Below are 19,191 nucleotides of genomic sequence, written 5' to 3' on the forward strand. Positions count from 1 at the left end.
GACCTTAGAAAGGCAGGGTAGGATGGATATAGGTCTGTAGCAACTTGGGTCAAGAGTGTCACCTCCTTTGAAGAGGGGGATGACAGCAGCTGCTTTCCAATCTATGGGAATCTCAGACGACACGAAAGAGAGGTTGAACAGGCTAGTAATAGGGGTTGCAATAATTTCGGCAGATAATTTTAGAAAGAAAGGGTCCAGATTGTCAAGCCCAGCTGATTTGTAGGGGTCCAGATTTTGCAGCTCTTTCAGAACATCAGCTGAATGGATTTGGGAGAAGGAGAAATGGGGGAGGCTTGGGCGAGTAGCTGTGGGGGGTGCAGTGCTGTTGAATGCAGTAGGGGTAGTTAGGTGGAAAGCATGGCCAGCCGTAGAAAAATGCTTATTGAAATTCTCAATTATAGTGGGCTTATCGGTGGTGACAGAGTTTCCTATCCTCAGTGCAGTGGGCAGTTGGGAGGAGGTGTTCTTATTCTCCATGGACTTTACAATGTCCCAGAACTTTTTAGAGTTGGAGTTGCACGAAGCAAATTTCTGTTTGAAAAAGCAAGCCTTGGCTTTTTGCTCAAAAGGGGCTTTTGAGATAGTCATTCTGTGTCATTGTGGGTTTTGTTCTTGGGGAGGGTATAATAGTTTTTCATAGAGTAAAGAAACATTTAAGGTATATCACTCTGTTGCAGTTAATTCCAACCCAATAGAGAGCAAAGGCTGTCACATGCTGCAATAAGCATCTAAGTTTCTGTGTCTGGTATTCAATCAAAACTGCATAAGTGGAAACCCAACACTGAAGAAAAATGACATTGTTCCTGTGCCAAATGAAAGTACATTACAAGTAATGGAATTCATTAGATATAATGTATATAGTGGAATAAAACAAAACTAGCTGTAGGCTATACATTCATTACAACATACCTGAGGGTTGAAATGATCTCATAACAGAACGTTGTACAACCTCAAAGCATTACAATATACAGTATGATTCATATCTCATGGTGAATTTCACTTACAATGGTACCAGTCACTGTAGTCTTGAAAAAATATAATTTGACCAATTGTATACATAAATGCCACTTTTTTTTTACTTCCAATAACTATAATGACTGTAAATGAATAACTAATAAATAACTAGAATGATCAAATATCTATAACATGACTAGAAACTACCATTCACAAAACTTTAGCAATGGATTGGCATGTACCCACCTCATTGTCATGCTGCAGCAGTGCCTGGAAAAACAAGACACATGTTGTTGTGTGGCATAGACTTGGTGACAGAGTGTGTAGCTGTCTGTGCGTTGTCTGAATGCGTAGTGTAGTGTGTTTGACGCTGTGCGTGGGGCTCTGCCACAGTAAATAAGAGTCATGGCCAACCTGAGCAGGACACAATGCTCTCCCAGCAGACCACCACCGCCTCCACCACTCCTGAAACATTAGCATTTCTCCACATTTCCTGGGGATGGGCTGCATTTCATGAATTGTAATGAAGGCAGGAGTTTTACTGGAGAGAGGACAGAGATGGCCTCGCAATTACTCTGGGATGGTCAATTTGCACTTTTCATACTGGCCACCATGCCTGTGATAAGAAAATGAGGGAAATGAATAAGCCCCCGAGACCTGGGCAGCCTCAACAATTAATCCTGGCATTTAGAGAATAAAAAATAAAATCTGCCCGTGTGTGCAAAGTAAATAAATAAAGAATTCCGTTATTTTATAAATATATACATACTGTGTATATTTCTGCAGTCTGATGTGACTGAGGTTTAGGTATTTATCGCTGGCGGACGGAACCCTTTTCTTCATTCCATTTCAGCTCCCTTCAAACGGCAGTAACTCTGTATGCAGGCTAAAGAGGTTTGTGTGGAGATAAGGTTCCTATGGAATATTCGGAGTCATCTCTGGCCCCTGGTGCAGCTCCGGGGCCCCGGGGAGACGAAAGGGCAGTGGGAAAAGCAGCGTGGGCTGGGTGAGCTCATCAAAGAGCCTGGGGTCTGCCGTGTGTGTACGGTGCTCTGCCCTCAGGGGTGTTGGGGGGTAAGAGGGATACAGATAGCTGGGGGTTGGGGGAGGGGTAAGAGGGATACGAAATGTTGAGGGTTGTGCTAGTTAACTCACTGCGTGTGTGGATGGTGTTGGTGGGGTCAGAGGGGTACGGAGGGTTGGGGGTTGTGCTAGTTAACTCACTGCATGTGCGTAGGTACTGTAGGTGCTGAAGGGAAGGGCGATGGCTGGGTTGAAGATGCCAAACTGGCCCACCATCTGCTGCATGCGGCGGATGGTGCGCTCCTTGTCGGTGTCGGCAAACTTCACCACCAGGCTGGAGGACGCGCCCTGGGGGGGGAGAGAATCGGAGCCGTTCTGAGGAGAGAGGGACCGCACACTTAACCAACCAACCCTCCTCTGTCCGCAACGCCTCCACACAGAAGTTAGTGTATCAACATCATCATCAACATAACATGCCACATAGTCAGTCACTGTTGGCTATGACAGTTGAAGTTGGAAGTTTACATACACCTTAGCCAAATACATTTAAACGCCGTTTTTCACAAATCCTGACATTTAATCCTAGTAAAAAGTCCCTGTCTTAGGTCAGTTAGGATCACCACTTTATTTTAAGAATTTGAAACGTCAGAATAATAGTAGAGAGAGATTTATTTCAGCTTTTATTTCTTTCATCACATTCCCAGAGGGTCAGAAGTTCACATACACTCAATTAGTATTTGGTTGCATTGCCTTTTGCATTGCCTAAATTGTTTAACTTGGGTCAAACGTTTCAGGTAGCGTCCCACAAGCTTCCCACAATAAGTTGGGTGAATTTTGGCCCATTCCTCCTGACAGAGCTGGTGTAACTGAGTCGGGTTTGTAGGCCTCCTTGCTCGCACACGCTTTTTCAGTTCTTCCCACAAACATTCTATAGGATTGAGGTCAGAGCTTTGTGATGGACACTCCAATACCTTGACTTTGTTGTCTTTAAGCCATTTTGCCACAACTTTGGAAGTATGCTTGGGGTCAATGTTCATTTGGAAGACCCATTTGCGACCAAGCTTTAACTTCCTGTCCGATGTCTTGAGATGTTGCTTCAATATATCCACATAATTTTCCTCCCTCATGATGCCATCTATTTTGTGAAGTGCACCAGTACGTCCTGCAGCAAAGCACCCCCACAACATGATGCTGCCACCCCCGTGCTTCACGGTTGGGATGGTGTTCTTCGGCTTGCAAGCCTCCCCCTTTTTCCTCCAAACATAATGATGGTCATTATGGCCAAACAGTTCTATTTTTGTTTCATCAGACCAGAGGACATTTCTCCAAAAAGTATGATCTTTGTCCCCATGTGCGGTTGCAAACCATAGTCTGGCTTTTTTATGGCGGTTTTGGAGCAGCGGCTTCTTCCTTGCTGAGCGGCCTTTCAGGTTATGTGAATATAGGACTCGTTTACTGTGGATATAGATACTTTTGTACCTGTTTCCTCCAGCATCTTCACAAGGTCTTTTGCTGTTGTTGTGGGATTGCTTTGCACTTTTCACACCAAAGTACGTTCATCTCTAGGAGACAGAATGCGTCTCCTTCCTGAGCGGTATGACAGCTGCGTGGTCCCATGGTGTTTATACTTGCGTACTATTGTTTGTACAGATGAACGTGGTACCTTCAGGCGTTTGGAAATTTCTCACAAGGATGAACCAGACTTGTGGAGGTCTACGATGGAGGTCTTAGCTGATTTCTTTTGATTTTACCATGATGTCAAGCAAAGAGGCACTGAGTTTGAAGGTAGGCCTTGAAATGCATCCACAGGTACACCTCCAATTGACTCAAATTATGTCAATTAGCCTATCAGAAACTTCTAAAGCCAATTTTCCTAGCTGTTTAAAGGCACAGTCAACTTAGTGTATGTAAACTTCTGACCCACTGGGATTGTGATATAGTGAATTATAAGTGAAATAATCTGTCTGTAAACAATTGTTGGAAAAATGACTTGTGTCATGCACAAAGTAGATGTCCTAACCGACTTGCCAAAACTATAGTTTGTTAACAAGAAATTTGTGGAGTGGTTGAAAAACGAGTTTTAATGACTCCAACCTAAGTGTATGTAAACCTCCGATTTCAACCATATATACAGACATGCTCAAATTTGTTGGTACCCTTACAGCTCATTGAAATAATGCTTAATTTCTCCTGAAAAGTGATGAAATTAAAAGCTATTTTATCACGTATACTTGCATGCCTTTGGTATGTCATAGAATAAAGCACAGAAGCTGTGAAAAGAGATGAATTATTGCATATTCTACAAAGAGATTCTAAAATGGCCTGGACACATTTGTTGGTACCCCTTAGAAAATATAATAAATAATTGGATTATAGTGATATTTCAAACTAATTTGTTTGTTTAATTAGTATCACACGTCTCCAATCTTGTGATCGATCGGTCATTCAGCCTATTTAAATGGAGAAAAGTAGTCACTGTGCTGTTTGGTATCATTGTGTGCACCACACTGAACATGGACCAGAGAAAGCAAAGCAGAGATTTGTCTGAGGAGATCAGAAAGAAAATAATAGACAAGCATGGTGAAGGTAAAGGCTACAAAACCATCTTCAAGCAGCTTGATGTTCCTGTGACAACAGTTGCAAATATTATTAACAAGTTTAAGGTCCATGGAACTGTAGCCAACCTCCCTGGGCGCGGCCATAAGAGGAAAATCGACCCCAGATTGAACAGAAGGAGAGTGCGAACGGTAGAAAAAGAACGAAGGATAACTGCCAAAGAGATACAAGCCGAACTCCAAGGTGAAGGTACGTCAGTTTCTGATCGGACATTTGTGGCTTTTTGAGTTTAAGTGGCCTTCATGGAAGAAGACCCAGGAGGACTTCACTTTTGAAAGAAAAACATAAAAAAGCCAGACTGGAACTTGTTAAAATGCATATTGACAAGCCACAATCCTTCTGGGAGAATGTCCTTTGGACAGATGAGTCAAAACTGGAGCTTTTTGGCCAGTCACATCAGCTCTATGTTCACAGACGCAAATATGAAGCTTTCAAAGAAAAGAACACCATACCTACAGTGAAACATGGAGGAGGCTGGGTTATGTTTTGGGGCTGCGCCTGGCACAGGTTGCCTTGAATCTGTGCAGGGCACAATGAAATCTCAAGACTATCAAGGTATTCTGGAGTGAAACGTACTGCCCAGTGTCAGAAAGCTCTGTCTCAGTCGCAGGTCATGGGTCCTCCAACAGGATAATGACCCAAAACACACAGCTAAAAGCACCCAAGAATGGATACGAACAAAACATTGGACTATTCTGAAGTGGTCTTCTATGAGTCCTGATCTGAATCCTATCGAACATCTATGGAAAGCGCTGAAACTTGCAGTCTGGAGAAGGCGCCCATCAAACCTGAGACAGCTGGAGCAGTTTGCTCAGGAAGAGTGGGCCAAACTACCTGTTAACAGGTGCAGAAGTCTCATTAAGAGCTACAGAAAACGTTTGATTTCAGTGATTGCCTCTAAAGGTTGTGCAACAAAATATTAGCTTGAGGGTCCCATCATTTTTGTTCATGCCATTTTCATTTGTTTAATTATTTCCGATATTATGTTGAATAAAAAAATCAAAAGCAATGTCTGATTTCTATCAAATATGGAATAAACAATGGTGGATGCCAATTACTTTTGTCAGTTTCAAGTTATTTCAGAGAAAATTGTGCATGCTTGGTTTTTTGGTGGAGGGGTCCCAACAAATTTGATCACGTCAGTATATGTTTAGATAATGAACTCGAGTTAAATGATCAAGTCTGAAACAAGTCATGCATGATAATGTGATTGGATGGTTTAATTTGTCAGTATACACTGCTCATTTGACATTAGGCCTGTTGTTAACATCAATATTAGAAAGCTCCTCTCGTCGAAACATCAAGCTCACAGTTTTATAGCATTCCAGATACTACATGATTGGACATTTGTCTTATTGATGATATTGTGTCTGTGTGTTTGCGGTCTGCATACATAAGTAGGTATGTAGAGTCATATCAACCAGGTCTACTTCTATCTGTAATGCCCTCTTTTCAGATACAACCATAAACCTTCCATCTATTTATAATGCCATGTCATTTAGGCCAAACAAGTATATTGTGCATTAATACATAGTTCACTCTTTTTCCAAGAAAGTTTTTACTTGGGGTTTAATCTTGGTCCAGCCATTCAAGAAAGTTTTTACTTGGGGTTTAACCTTGGTCCAGCCATTCAAGAAAGGTTCCAAAACAAGCGACATATGATTATTTAAGATGGAGGGGCTAAGATTGGCATGGGCACCAACCAGTAAGCACTTATTGACCTTGGTGTGTCTCTCTCTCTCTCTCTGTCTCTCTCTCTGTCTCTCTCTCTGTCTCTCTCTCTGTCTCTCTCTCTCTCCTCTCTCTCTCTCTCTCTCTCTCTCTCTCTCTCTAACCAGCAGGTGCGTCTGCCACACACCATTCATTAAGAATCTTCAAATGATTTAGCGCTACATTTGACCTTTCATTCGCTCAGCCTTGCCTCCCCCTGCCCCCCCAAAACTGCCCAATCGATCCCTATAAAAGGCCAAAATATTACTCTGATCTGACAGTGTAGAAAGGTTGTGCGTCATTTGAGATAAGAGGCTCCCTGAAATTGATGTGAGATTGTCAATAATAGCAGCGAGTGGCGGTGGGGGTTGGGTAGGGCTCGGGAGCCAGCTGGGAGGTGTTTGGGCTTTGAGGGACTGGGGGGGTGGTCGGGAGGTTGTGTGGTGAGCCGCAGTGGGGATACTGTTCCCTAGGCTCCCAACTACACATTGGGGAGGTGAGGAAGTTTTTTATTTTTCTCTCTCTCTCGCTCTCTCTCTCTCTCTCTCTCTATCCCCATCGCTCTCTCTCTCTCTCTCTCTCTCTCTCTCTCTCTCTCCCCATCTCTCTCTAAATTCAGCCGCTGAGGGGGTTGAAAATGTGTCAATCACATTTAATTTCCACGCTTAACAATTTGGCTCGGGGCTTGGCTCTCTGCTTATGTAGGTGTGATTTGCAGGTTGCCAGAGATGCTAAAAGATAGTCAGTGGAGTGGAAGATTTTTTTTTTCTTCTTCTACCTCCTCTATGTTCCCTGTCTTTTCACTATCCCCTTATCCCATCTTCCCCTGACGGCTGGCTGGCCATAAGTGCACGGCCTCACAAAGCTGCCTCTCCTCACCACCGGCACCACATTAGGCCCCTCCTTATTAAGTGCACATTATGACTTAACAATGAAGTGCATGCGCTCCTAGGTAGTAGGGCGAGGGTAAAACATCTGAAAGAGGGAACACACACTCGTCCTCCCCCTCATCTCCTCTCCAGACCCACAGTCCTTAATCTGGAGTGAGAGTCCATACAGGGTTACACAGCCCAGTCATTCTGGTAGAAGGGCCTTGTGTTGTGTCTGTCCAGCTTTTACTATCTGTTCCTTTAACATTATTATGGTTATACCTTTAGGCGAGTCTGGGAGAAGGGACGCGGGACTGCAATACAGGAATGTGCAGCAGTGGTAAACAGTGAATATTCTACCCCACAGCACTAAAAAAGCTATTAAAGGACTAGCTGGTTTGATAATGAGACTCATGGTGCGTTTCCTCTCCTGCTCAGGCTCCCAGGTTCTTGGGCAGGGTTGGAATTTATAATCTGAAGGTATTAAGTTGTCTGCGAGCAATGCAGAGAGAGGACGCTGCAGCCCGAGCTCCTTCCTGTTCTGTCAAGCAGTCTGGAGTGTGCTTGCATATGGAAGTGTGGTTAATTGTGGATTGAGCGTGTGAGTACAATGCCAATGCAGCGCCTAGTCTGTCTCCTGTTCTGTTCTCTCCTATTCTATCCAGATTGAGGTCTGTGTCTCTGCCCAGCTATTGGCTCTCCCAGATTGGTTGTATTGATCAGGGTGGATTCTGTGTGAACCCAGAGCTCCGGCAGTGCCTCGGCACCTTCAAATTGCTGCATGAACTCCAGGATCTTCAGAGTCCCTGGAAGACTTACAGTGGATTTACTAGCAGCCATCATGCCACTGCACCACACTCTCAGCCTCTAATATGAAAGGTGGAAAGGTTAAACATATCTGGATGACTCCCTACTAACCCCCTCTCTCTCCTCTGTGGAAATGACAGTCGCTCCAGGCACGAGCTCTTTATTTTTGTTTTAGTCATCATACAAGCCATTCTCTTTATGTGCCAACATCAAATTGTATTTGTCACATGCTTTATAAACGACAGGTGTCGACTAACAGTGAAATGCTTATTCACGGGCCCTTCCCAACAGTGCAGAGTGAAAAATAGAAAAACTATCGAAAAACAATAACACAATGAATAAATACACAATGAGTAATGATAACTTGGCTATATACAGGGAGTACCAGTGCCGAGTCCATGTGTAGAGGTAAAAGTGACTAGGCAACAGGATAGATCATAAACAGTAACAGCAGTGTATGTGATGAGTCAAAAAAGTTAGTGCAAAAAGGGTCTATGCAGATAGTCCGGGTAGGGGGGCTTGGGGGTAGAGGCTGTTCAGGTTCTTGTTGGTTCCAGACTTGGTGCATCGACTACTGCTTGCTTTGCGGTAGCAGAGAGAACAGTCTATGATTTGCGTGGCTGTTGACACCATTATTTTCCATGTCCATTCCCATGTTTGTTCCCATGTCTACCCAATTTACTCTATTGCGCCTTTCAAGATATCATGGTGTAGAATCTCTCTCTCCACAGTACAAAGCAGAGAGGTGGATGAACTATGAAGTAAAAGTCTCATTAAATTTTAAGCTGCCAAGTGTCAGGCAGAATCCCCACCGACTCAGAGCCTCTAGAGTGGATTCAGGAAAGGGAGTAAAACTGTGGGAATAAAATGGGCAGCTGTTCTTACACAGGAATATAGGAAAAAAAGGACTGGGATTCAAAGAGAAGAGAAGTCTGCTCCCTTTGCAGCCATGGCCGGCTTGGTTCCTTTCCAAACCCGAGTGAAGGGTCCAGATAAAGCTGCAAACGACGCTATATATTTGATATTGCCTTAACTCTACACATCTGTCTCTGCGCATTACCTCGCAATAAGGTAATAAGGTTGAATTATCCTGCGCCTGCCGTCATCTTACATAAGCCGCTGCGACTCAGAAAACCTGTAATAGAACAAAGTGTCACATGGCGAGTGCCTTAGCGGTGTCCCTGTCTCTTTGGTTTAGTCAAACGGGGGCTTAGTCACTAGAACAAAGGTTCCTGGTTCCTACTCCACTCACTCCAACAGGAATACGCAGCTGTGTGGCTATTTCCAGATCATTCTTTAGTGAGTTCAGTGTTAAACTTTCTATTGTGTAGTTTCATGTCTCCATTATCATTATGATACACTGATTCCCATTCATCTGCACTAAGTAACCACCGAGAATGACATAACACACACTGTATATTTAGTGCTTGGTTAGTAAAATAACAAATTAGTGTAATCCATTAGGCTCTGATTAGAATGTAAATTGCTTGGGAAGTGACACTAGGGAAAAATGACATCTTATAAGCAATAGAACAATATGAAGAAACTATAAAGTTAAACATAATTACAGCACATTGTTTAATGACGAGAAACATGGATATATCATCCATGTGAAGTAGCCTCCTAACATTAAACTATGCATGAGACATCTCATTTTATTACTGTGACACTGGCTGTCGTTCCATAAAAATGATATTTATAGTGTGTGTAAAGCGAGATCACACTTAGATATGGGCTTTGACTTTCTCCTCTTAGCATAGCTCCCTGTCAGATACGACGCCTTCAGAAAGTATTCACACCCCTTGACTTTTTCCACATTTTGTTATGTTACAGCCTGCATTTAAAATGTATTACATCGAGATTTTGTGTCACTGAATTATGATTTTGGAAATGTTTACAAATTCATTAAAAATGAAAAGCTGAAATGTCTTGAATCAATAAGTACTCAACCCTTTTGTTATGGCAAACCTAAATAAGTTTGGGAGTAAAAATGTGCTTAACAAGTCACATAATGCGTAGCATGGACTCCCTCTGGGTGCAATAATAGGGTTGAACATGGTTTTTAATTGACTACCACATCTCTGTACCTCACACATACAGTACCATTGAATTATCTGCAAGGTCCCTAAGTCAAGCAGTGAATTTCAAACACAGATTCAACCACAAAGACCAGGGAGGTTTTCCTATGGTTTGCAAACAAGGGCACCTATTTGTAGATGGGTAAAAAAAAAGCAGACATTGAATATCCATTTGAGCATGGTGAAGTTATTAATTTTACACTTTTGTTGGTGTATCAATAAACCTAGTCACTACAAAGATATAGGTGTCCTTCCTAACTCAGTTGACGGAGAGGAAGGAAACAGCGTTTAATGGCTGTGATAGGAGATAACTGAGGACGGATCAACAACATTGTAGTTACCCCACCATACTAACATAAAAGACAGAGTGAAAAGAAGGAAAGGTTGTACGGAGTAAAAATATTCCAAAACATGCATCCTGTTTGCAATAAGGCACTAAAATAATAGATGGGGAAAAAATGTGGCAAAGAAATGTACTTTTTTTTCCTACACCTGCATTGCTTGCTGTTTGGGGTTTTAGGCTGGGTTTCTGTACAGCACTTTGTGATATCAGCTGATGTAAGAAGGCTATATAAATACATTTGATTTGATTTTTATCCTGAATACAAAGCGTTAAGTTTGTGGCAAATCCAACACAACACAACACACCACTGAGTACCACTCTTCATATTTTAAAGTATGGTAGTGGCTGTATCATTGTCACGTCCTGACCAGTATAAGGGGTTATTTGTTATTGTAGTTTGGTCAGGACGTGGCAGGGGGTGTTTGTTTTAGAGTGTTTCGGGGTTTGTTGGGCTATGTTCTTTGTTAGTCTATTTCTATGTAGTTCTAGTATGTCTATTTCTATGTGATGTTTATTGGGTGCTCCTCGTTGCTTCTAATTGAAGGTCCTATTTAAGAGGGGTGTTTTTTCTATGGGATTTTGTGGGTAGTTGTCCCTGTTTAGTGTTTGTTGCACCTGACAGGACTGTTTCGTTCTTTTTTTGTATACGTATTTAGTTTCTCCTTCTTCAAAATAAAAAGAAGATGAGTATACATATTCCCGCTGCGTTTTGGTCCAATCCATACGACAACCGTGACAATCATGTTATGGGTATGCTTGTCATCGTCAAGGACTAGGGAGCTTTTTAGGATAAAAAGAAACGGAATAGAGCTAAGCACAGGCAAAATCCTAGAGGAAAACCTGGATCAGTCTGCTTTCCAACAGACAATAACCTAAAACACAAGGCCAAATATACATTGGAGTTGGTCAGCAAGACGACATTGAATGTTCCTGAGTGGCCTAGTTGCAGTTTCGATTTAAATCGGCATGAGAATGTATGGCAAGACTTAAAAATGGCTGTCTAGCAATGATCAGCAACCAACTTTGCTTCACGAATTTGGGCCAAATATTGTACAATCCAGGTGTGCAAAGCTCTTAGAGACTTACCCAGAAAGACACAGCTGTAACTGCTTCCAAAGGTGATTCTAACATGTATTGACATTACAGAGTATTTTATGTAGATTGTTGACAATTAATGAAAATTAAATCAATTTTAATCCCACTTTGTAACACAACAAAGTCAAGGGGTGTGAATACTTTCTCAAGGCACTGTAGCTACAGTGTTTCCATCACAGTCTAAAGTGGAACCAATCCCTTCCTAAGCTCAGGTGGAGATGAACCCGGCTCTCCGGCACTCTCCGGCACTCTCCGGCACTCCTGACCCTCCTATTCTGTCCCCGGACTTCCCTCAGACACAGCCTTCCTGAATCCCAGCAATTTGCTTTACAGCTCCAGCATTTACATTTTTAATTGTGTTGCGTCCTCAGCCATGTGAGGTCTGCCGAGGCCCAGGCAGGAGGCGTGCGTGCTTGGAATGGAATGGAGAGCCTGTCAGGGTCTCACATCTGACCTGTCATCACCTCCCACCACCCTGCGCCACTCGTATTTATTTGGACAGTGAAGATAAAACTTATTTGGTTCTATACTCCAGCATTTTGGATTTGAGATCAAATGTTTCATATGAGGTGATAGCACAGAATTTCACCTTTTATTTGAGGGCATTTTTATACATATCTGTTGTACCGTTTAGAAATGATTTTGTTCAAATTCACTTATATAGTGTATTACATTTAGTCAAAAGTTTAGTATTTGGTCACATATTCCTAGATTTTGTTCAAATTCACTTATATAGTGTATTACATTTAGTCAAAAGTTTAGTATTTGGTCACATATTCCTAGCACGCAATGACTAGATAAAGCTTGTGACTCTACAAACTTGATGGATGTATTTGTTTGTGATTTATTTTATTTATTTAACCAGGCAAGTCAGTTAAGAACAAATCCTTATTTACAATGATGGCCTACCCCGGCCAAAACCCAACAACGCTGGGCCAATTGTGCACCACCATATGGGACTCCCAATCACAGCCAGTTCTCATACAGCCTGGAATTGAACCAGAGTCTGTAGTGATGCCTCTAGTACTGAGATGCAGTGCCTTAGACCGCTGTGCCACAACGAATGGTAAATAATGTGTAATATTATTTTGGAATCACTTCTCATGAGTGAGAAAGTTACAGAGGCATAAATATCATACCCCCAACATGCTAACATCCCGTTATTCCTAATGGTGAGAGGTGTTTTTGCTTTCATGTGCAGACTTAACATTAAATGACTTGTCACTCATTTAAGAAGCACTGTTTGGTAGAGTTATTTGATGTGCCATCCACTTAATTATATTAATTTTTACATTTCAAATAATCTAAAGTAACATGGTTTGGTTTAGCTAATGAGAAGCAATGTTACATTGTTGGGCCAATCGCGTGAACTCTGGGTTTGTTGTGGCAAAGCACTTAAACTGGTGTTGCTGCTCGAGATGTGAAGGAAAGAGAGAAGGATGCTATTTGTTGAGTTTAAACGTTTACATCTGAAGATATTATGAATTGCATTATAGCAAACAGACTGTTGATTAATTTGATTTACCTGTTACAATTCTAGAGAAAGTCTAGTTAAACATCTATATCAAATTGACCTGAATTCGCCTGCTGTGGAGAGTGTAGCCATCGTTGCTTCAACGGAAACTAGCCTAGATTTCGTTGGATTGGGAGCTGCTTTCTTCCGAGACGAGTTGGGATTTCTTCCAATGACACAGGACATCGTTACAATCGCACGCAGGGCGTTTTCTGCCATGGATTACAAATAGGCATCGGCCCTGGAATTATTGTTTCAGTAGTTTGCTTCGGTACGGTAAGTAACATTGGGTTTCCATTCATTTGACTGGATCATTCATCATACCTTCAGTGCCAATTTATCTTGCTAAAATGAACAGTGTTCAATTATTGAGTTTTATAAGAGTGCACTCGTAATGATAAAGTTATAGTGGGTCAAAGATCAACCCCCCAATACATCATCATTATTCACGATTAATTCAGGATTATCTGCAATCATGGTAGCATCCAGATTAATGGATAAGTGTTTACAAGCATATTCCATTCTTATTTACAATAAAAGTAACTCCAAAATGACACAATACATTATCTACCATTAATTTCTGTTGGTCACAAAATGATCTGAAACAAAACCAATAAGAACTGCAAATGTACCCGACAAGTTTGTAGTCACAAGCTTGATGTGGACATTGTGTGCTAGGAATATGGGTCCAAATATGACATTTTTGAATTTGTGCAGGTAGCCTAGTGGTTAGAGCTTTGGGCCAGTTACTGAAAGGTTGGTGGATAAAATCCCCGAGCTGACAAGGTAAAAATCTGTTGTTCTGCCCCTGAACAAGGCAGTTAACCCACTGTTCCCCGGTAGGCTGTCATTGTAAAAAAGATTTTGTTCTTAACTGCCTTGCCTAGTTAAATAAAGGTTAAAAAAATCTTTAGGGATGTCAATTTTGACCCCCTACCTTTTTTGTTTAACAAGTAATACTTTTTTTCTCAATTTCTTTGTCTGAGCAATTGTATTAGTATAAAAAAATATATACTGCTCAAAAAAATAAAGGGAACACTTAAACAACACAATGTAACTCCAAGTCAATCACACTTCTGTGAAATCAAACTGTCCACTTAGGAAGCAACACTGATTGACAATAAATTTCACATGCTGTTGTGCAAATGGAATAGACAACAGGTGGAAATTATAGGCAATTAGCAAGACACCCCCAATAAAGGAGTGTTTCTGCAGGTGGGGACCACAGACCACTTCTCAGTTCCTATGCTTCCTGGCTGATGTTTTGGTCACTTTTGAATGCTGGCGGTGCGTTCCCTCTAGTGGTAGCATGAGACAGAGTCTACAACCCACACAAGTGGCTCAGGTAGTGCAGCTCATCCAGGATGGCACATCAATGCGAGCTGTGGCAAGAAGGTTTGCTGTGTCTGTCAGCGTAGTGTCCAGAGCATGGAGGCGCTACCAGGAGACAGGCCAGTACATCAGGAGACGTGGAGGAGGCCGTAGGAGGGCAACAACCCAGCAGCAGGACCGCTACCTCCGCCTTTGTGCAAGGAGGAGCAGGAGGAGCACTGCCAGAGCCCTGCAAAATGACCTCCAGCAGGCCACAAATGTGCATGTGTCTGCTCAAACAGTCAGAAACAGACTCCATGAGGGTGCTATGAGGGCCCGACGTCCACAGGTGGGGGTTGTGCTTACAGCCCAACACCATGCAGGACGTTTGGCATTTGCCAGAGAACACCAAGATTGGCAAATTCGCCACTGGCGCCCTGTGCTCTTCACAGATGAAAGCAGGTTCACACTGAACACGTGATAGATGTGACAGAGTCTGGAGACGCCGTGGAGAACGTTCTGCTGCCTGCAACATCCTCCAGCATGACCGGTTTGGCGGTGGGTCAGTCATGGTGTGGCATTTCTTTGGGGGGCCGCACAGCCCTCCATGTGCTCGCCAGAGGTAGCCTGACTGCCATTAGGTACCGAGATGAGATCCTCAGACCCCTTGTGAGACCATATGCTGGTGCGGTTGGCCCTGGGTTCCTCCTAATGCAAAACAATGCTAGACCTCATGTAGCTGGAGTGTGTCAGCAGTTCCTGCAAGAGGAAGGCATTGATGCTATGGACTGGCCCGCCCGTTCCCCAGACCTGAATCCAATTGGGCACATCTGGGACATCATGTCTCGCTCCATCCACCAACGCCACGTTGCACCACAGACTGTCCAGGAGTTGGCGGATGCTTTAGTCCAGGTCTGGGAGGAGATCCCTCGGGAGACCATCCGCCACCTCATCAGGAGGTGTGCCCAGGCGTTGTAGGGAGGTCATGCCCAGGCGTTGTAGGGAGGTCATACAGGCACGTGGAGGCCACACACACTACTGAGCCTAATTTTGACTTGTTTTAAGGACATTACATCAAAGTTGGATCAGCCTGTAGTGTGGTTTTCCACTTTAATTTTGAGTGTGACTCCAAATCCAGACCTCCATGGGTTGATAAATTGGATTTCCATGTATTATTTTTTGTTGTCAGCACATTCAACTATGTAAAGATAAAAGTATTTAATAAGATTATTTCATTCATTCAGATCTAGGATGTGTTATTTTAGTGTTCCCTTTATTTTTTTGAGCAGTGTAATTTCACAATTGTTTGACTATACAATCTAGCTCAGTATTTGAATTATTTAATATGTGTAGTTATTATTGCTCATCTTTATCAAGGGTGGCAATAATTTCGGACCCCACTGTATCTTTTAGTAATATCCCTAGCCTCTCGTTTTCCCCCTAGCGAGTCAATATCTTAGAAGTTAAAATACTGAGATGTCTTTTTCACCATTATTATAAAGCTGACCTATCCGAGTCTTTTCGTGAGAGGGTTACACTTATGACACCCTCAAATGGGGGACTAGATGCATAAAGTGCATTCATTTCTAAACGGTAAAATCGATATGTATGAAAATACCCTCAAATAAAAGGTGACACCTTATTTGAGGGTATTTTCGTACATATTGGTTTTACCGTTTATTAGAGGTCGACCGATTATGATTTTTCTACGCCGATTAAAAAAAAAAAGCCGATACCGATTTTTACATATATATATATATATATATATATTTGTAATAATGACAATTACAACAATACTGAATGAACAATGAACACTTTTATTTTAACTTAATATAATACATAAATAAAATCTATTTAGCCTCAAATAAATAATGAAACATGTTCAATTTGGTTTAAATAATGCAAAAACAAAGTGTTGGAGAAGAAAGTAAAAGTGCAATATGTGCCATGTAAAAAAGCTAATGTTTAAGTTCCTTGCTCAGAACATGAGAACATATGTAAGCTGGTGGTTCAATATTCCCAGTTAATCAATATTCCCAGTTAAGAAGTTTTAGGTTGTAGTTGTTATAGAAATGACGACGCGTCGACTATTTCTCTCTCTACCATTTGTATTTGATATGCCTTTGACTATTGGATGTTCTTATAGGCACTTTAGTATAGCCAGCCTAATCTCGGGAGTTTATAGGCTGGAAGTCATAAACAGCGCTGTGCTTCAAGCATTGCGAAGAGCTGCTGGCAAACGCAGGAAAGTGCTGTTTGAATGAATGCTTACGAGCCTGCTGCTGCCTACCATCGCTCAGTCAGACTGCTCTATCAAATGTCAAATCATAGACTTAATTATAACATAATAAACACAGAAATACGAGCCTTTGGTCATTAATATGGTCAAATCCGGAAACTTTAATTTCAAAAACAAAACGTTTATTCTTTCAGTGAAATGCCGAACCGTTCTGTATTTTATTGAACGGGTGGCATCCCTAAGTCTAAATATTACTGTTACATTGAAGGTTGTGCACTGTTATGTCATAATTATGTAAAATTCTGGCAAATAACTTACGGTCTTTGTTAGGAAAAAATTGTCTTCACACAGTTCGCAACGAGCCAGGCGGCCCAAACTGTTGCATATACCCTGACTCTGCTTGCACTGTACGCAAGAGAAGTGACACAATTTCCCTAGTTAATATTGCCTGCTAACATGAATTTCTTTTAACTAAATATACAGGTTTAAAAAATATATACTTCTGTGTATTGATTTTAAGAAAGGCATTGATGTTTATGGTTAGGTACATTTGTGCAACGATTGTGCTTCTTTCGCAAATGCGCTTTTGTTAAATCATCACCCGTTTGGCGAAGTTGAAGTAGGCTGTGATTCGATGATAAATTTACAGGCACCGCATTGATTATATGCAACGCAGGACAAGCTAGTTAAACTAGTAATATCATCAACCATGTGTAGTTAACTAGTGATTATGTTAATATTGATTGTTTTTTATAAGATAAGTTTAATGATAGCTAGCAACTTACCGTGGCTCCTTGCAGCCACAAGGTCCTTTTGACGCTGCATTCGCGTAAGGTGGTCAGCCTGCCATGCAGTTTCCATGTGGAGTGCAATGTAATCAGCCATAATCGACGTCCAAAAAGGCTGATTACTTGAAATTGGCCCTAATCCGATTAATCGGTCGACCTCTAATATATATAACATTTGATCTCAAATCCAAAATGTTAAACTATAGAGCCAAATAAAAGTTTTAGCTTCACTAGTTGGTTTCCATCCAATTTGCGACAGATTTTCATGTGAATATATATATATATTTTTTAAATCAAATTTTCCCACCAAACTGATATATTACTGATAACAGGCTATGCACGATGATGTAGTGCACATAAAAATAACTTTTGCGGTTAAAATCCCATGTAAAGAATGAAAAATACAAGTTAAATGGGTTTCCATTTTCAACTCTACTGATGGGTTTTGTCACACAAACTTATATATATATATATAGCAAATGTGCCCACTCGGGTCTTGGTGCTTGAACTCAAGCCAACAGCTCGCAGATACAGTGTGGATAGGCTACCTACATTATGAGATTATTATGGATAAGGGCGAGATTATTTTTATTTGTCAAACGGCAGCCAAGCATCGATCATCATGTCACCAGAATAGGACTCTCTGTTTATTGGATAGGAGCATCAAGCTCATCACCGTGTACCTTCACCACCCTGTGAAATTCATCATCATTTATTTCATCTGTAGGCTAATAAACTGCCTGCTTTCCCCAGTCGTAGTGGGAGGACCACCTAACATATCATCGCGTGACTCCAAGTTTACTTCGATATGATGGTTATTATATCAATATTTGCACATAAAGACATTTCCAGTGCCATTTCTCGCATAATTAATTTTCCCGATACAAAAAGATCCCACCATGTCTAACGAACAAATTGTCTGTCGGCATTTATACAATTGTAATGGGATTTCCTATTTCCATCAGCCCATGCGTCAGGTAATTCATCCCCATTAAATAGTTGGAAGGAAACCATTCTGTCTCGCATTCATATGCTCAAACAGTAACAACACATACACATGCTCATTATCGTGCACAAACACATACAGAAGAGATCACATACAATCACACAATCTGAACCTCAAATCCACACACGTTTTATCACTCAGATCCCTCCCACACACATACAGTATACATAGACACACATTCACAACCCCCAACATCCTCCGAGCTGAATAAGACCAGTCAGTGAGCCTTTGACCCTTGCTCATGGCTGTATGAGCATGTGATTGAGAGGTGTGTGTGTGTGTGTGTGTGTGTGTGTGTGTGCGTGTGCGTGTGCGCACGCTTGGGGGATCTGATGTTGATCTATTAAGAAGCTGTTAGTTATAGTGTTTATATTCAGTGCACTCCAAAACCTCAGCTAGGCTCTCAGCTGGAAATTATCCATAGCCATCTCTTTTCCTAGACTGATCACTTGGAATAGCTTGTAAATGCTGCACACTCATTTGCTATAACAGTTACTCATTTATATAGACCCTACACGTGGAGAATTTTCTAATAGAAAGAATAGGGTCATTCATGACATGGAACAGTAGACGATTAGGGCCTGGAAGAAACTGCATAGATGCACTGTTAGTCCTTTAACAGTGCTGCTCCATTTTCAGTGCGGTGCTGTAGATGCAGATCATGGGTAATTCAGGCCTGTCCTCTGAGTATCCCAGGCCCAGCTCAAGGCCTAATGGTGCTCTGTCTTTCTGTCTGTCAGTCTAATCCTGGCGAGACGGAGCGTCCGGGACCGACCCACGCCCATCCAAACCCCCGACACAGGAGATGAGATGCTGATAAGATTTCTATAATCAATTTA

The 19,191-nt window shown here is 41.8% G+C and overlaps 1 protein-coding gene across 11 annotated transcripts in view; it reads right to left on the reverse strand.

The window, feature by feature from the left end:
- The window catches only part of LOC115158238 (CUGBP Elav-like family member 5), a 268,535-nt gene that overhangs the window by 19,607 nt on the left and 229,737 nt on the right, over positions 1-19,191 (reverse strand). For 4 of the 11 annotated variants that reach the window (XM_029706940.1, XM_029706938.1, XM_029706939.1 and 1 more), the window contains exon 6: positions 2,179-2,325. In XM_029706940.1, coding sequence (XP_029562800.1) covers positions 2,179-2,325 — 147 coding nt within the window. Of the gene's footprint in view, positions 1-1,200; positions 1,225-2,178; positions 2,353-19,191 lie in introns of all 11 variants that reach the window. The other 7 variants (XM_029706930.1, XM_029706931.1, XM_029706929.1 and 4 more) reach the window with 3 other exon arrangements.

The sequence above is a fragment of the Salmo trutta genome, chromosome 22, assembly GCF_901001165.1.
Source record: "Salmo trutta chromosome 22, fSalTru1.1, whole genome shotgun sequence".
Classification (NCBI taxonomy): domain Eukaryota; kingdom Metazoa; phylum Chordata; class Actinopteri; order Salmoniformes; family Salmonidae; genus Salmo; species Salmo trutta.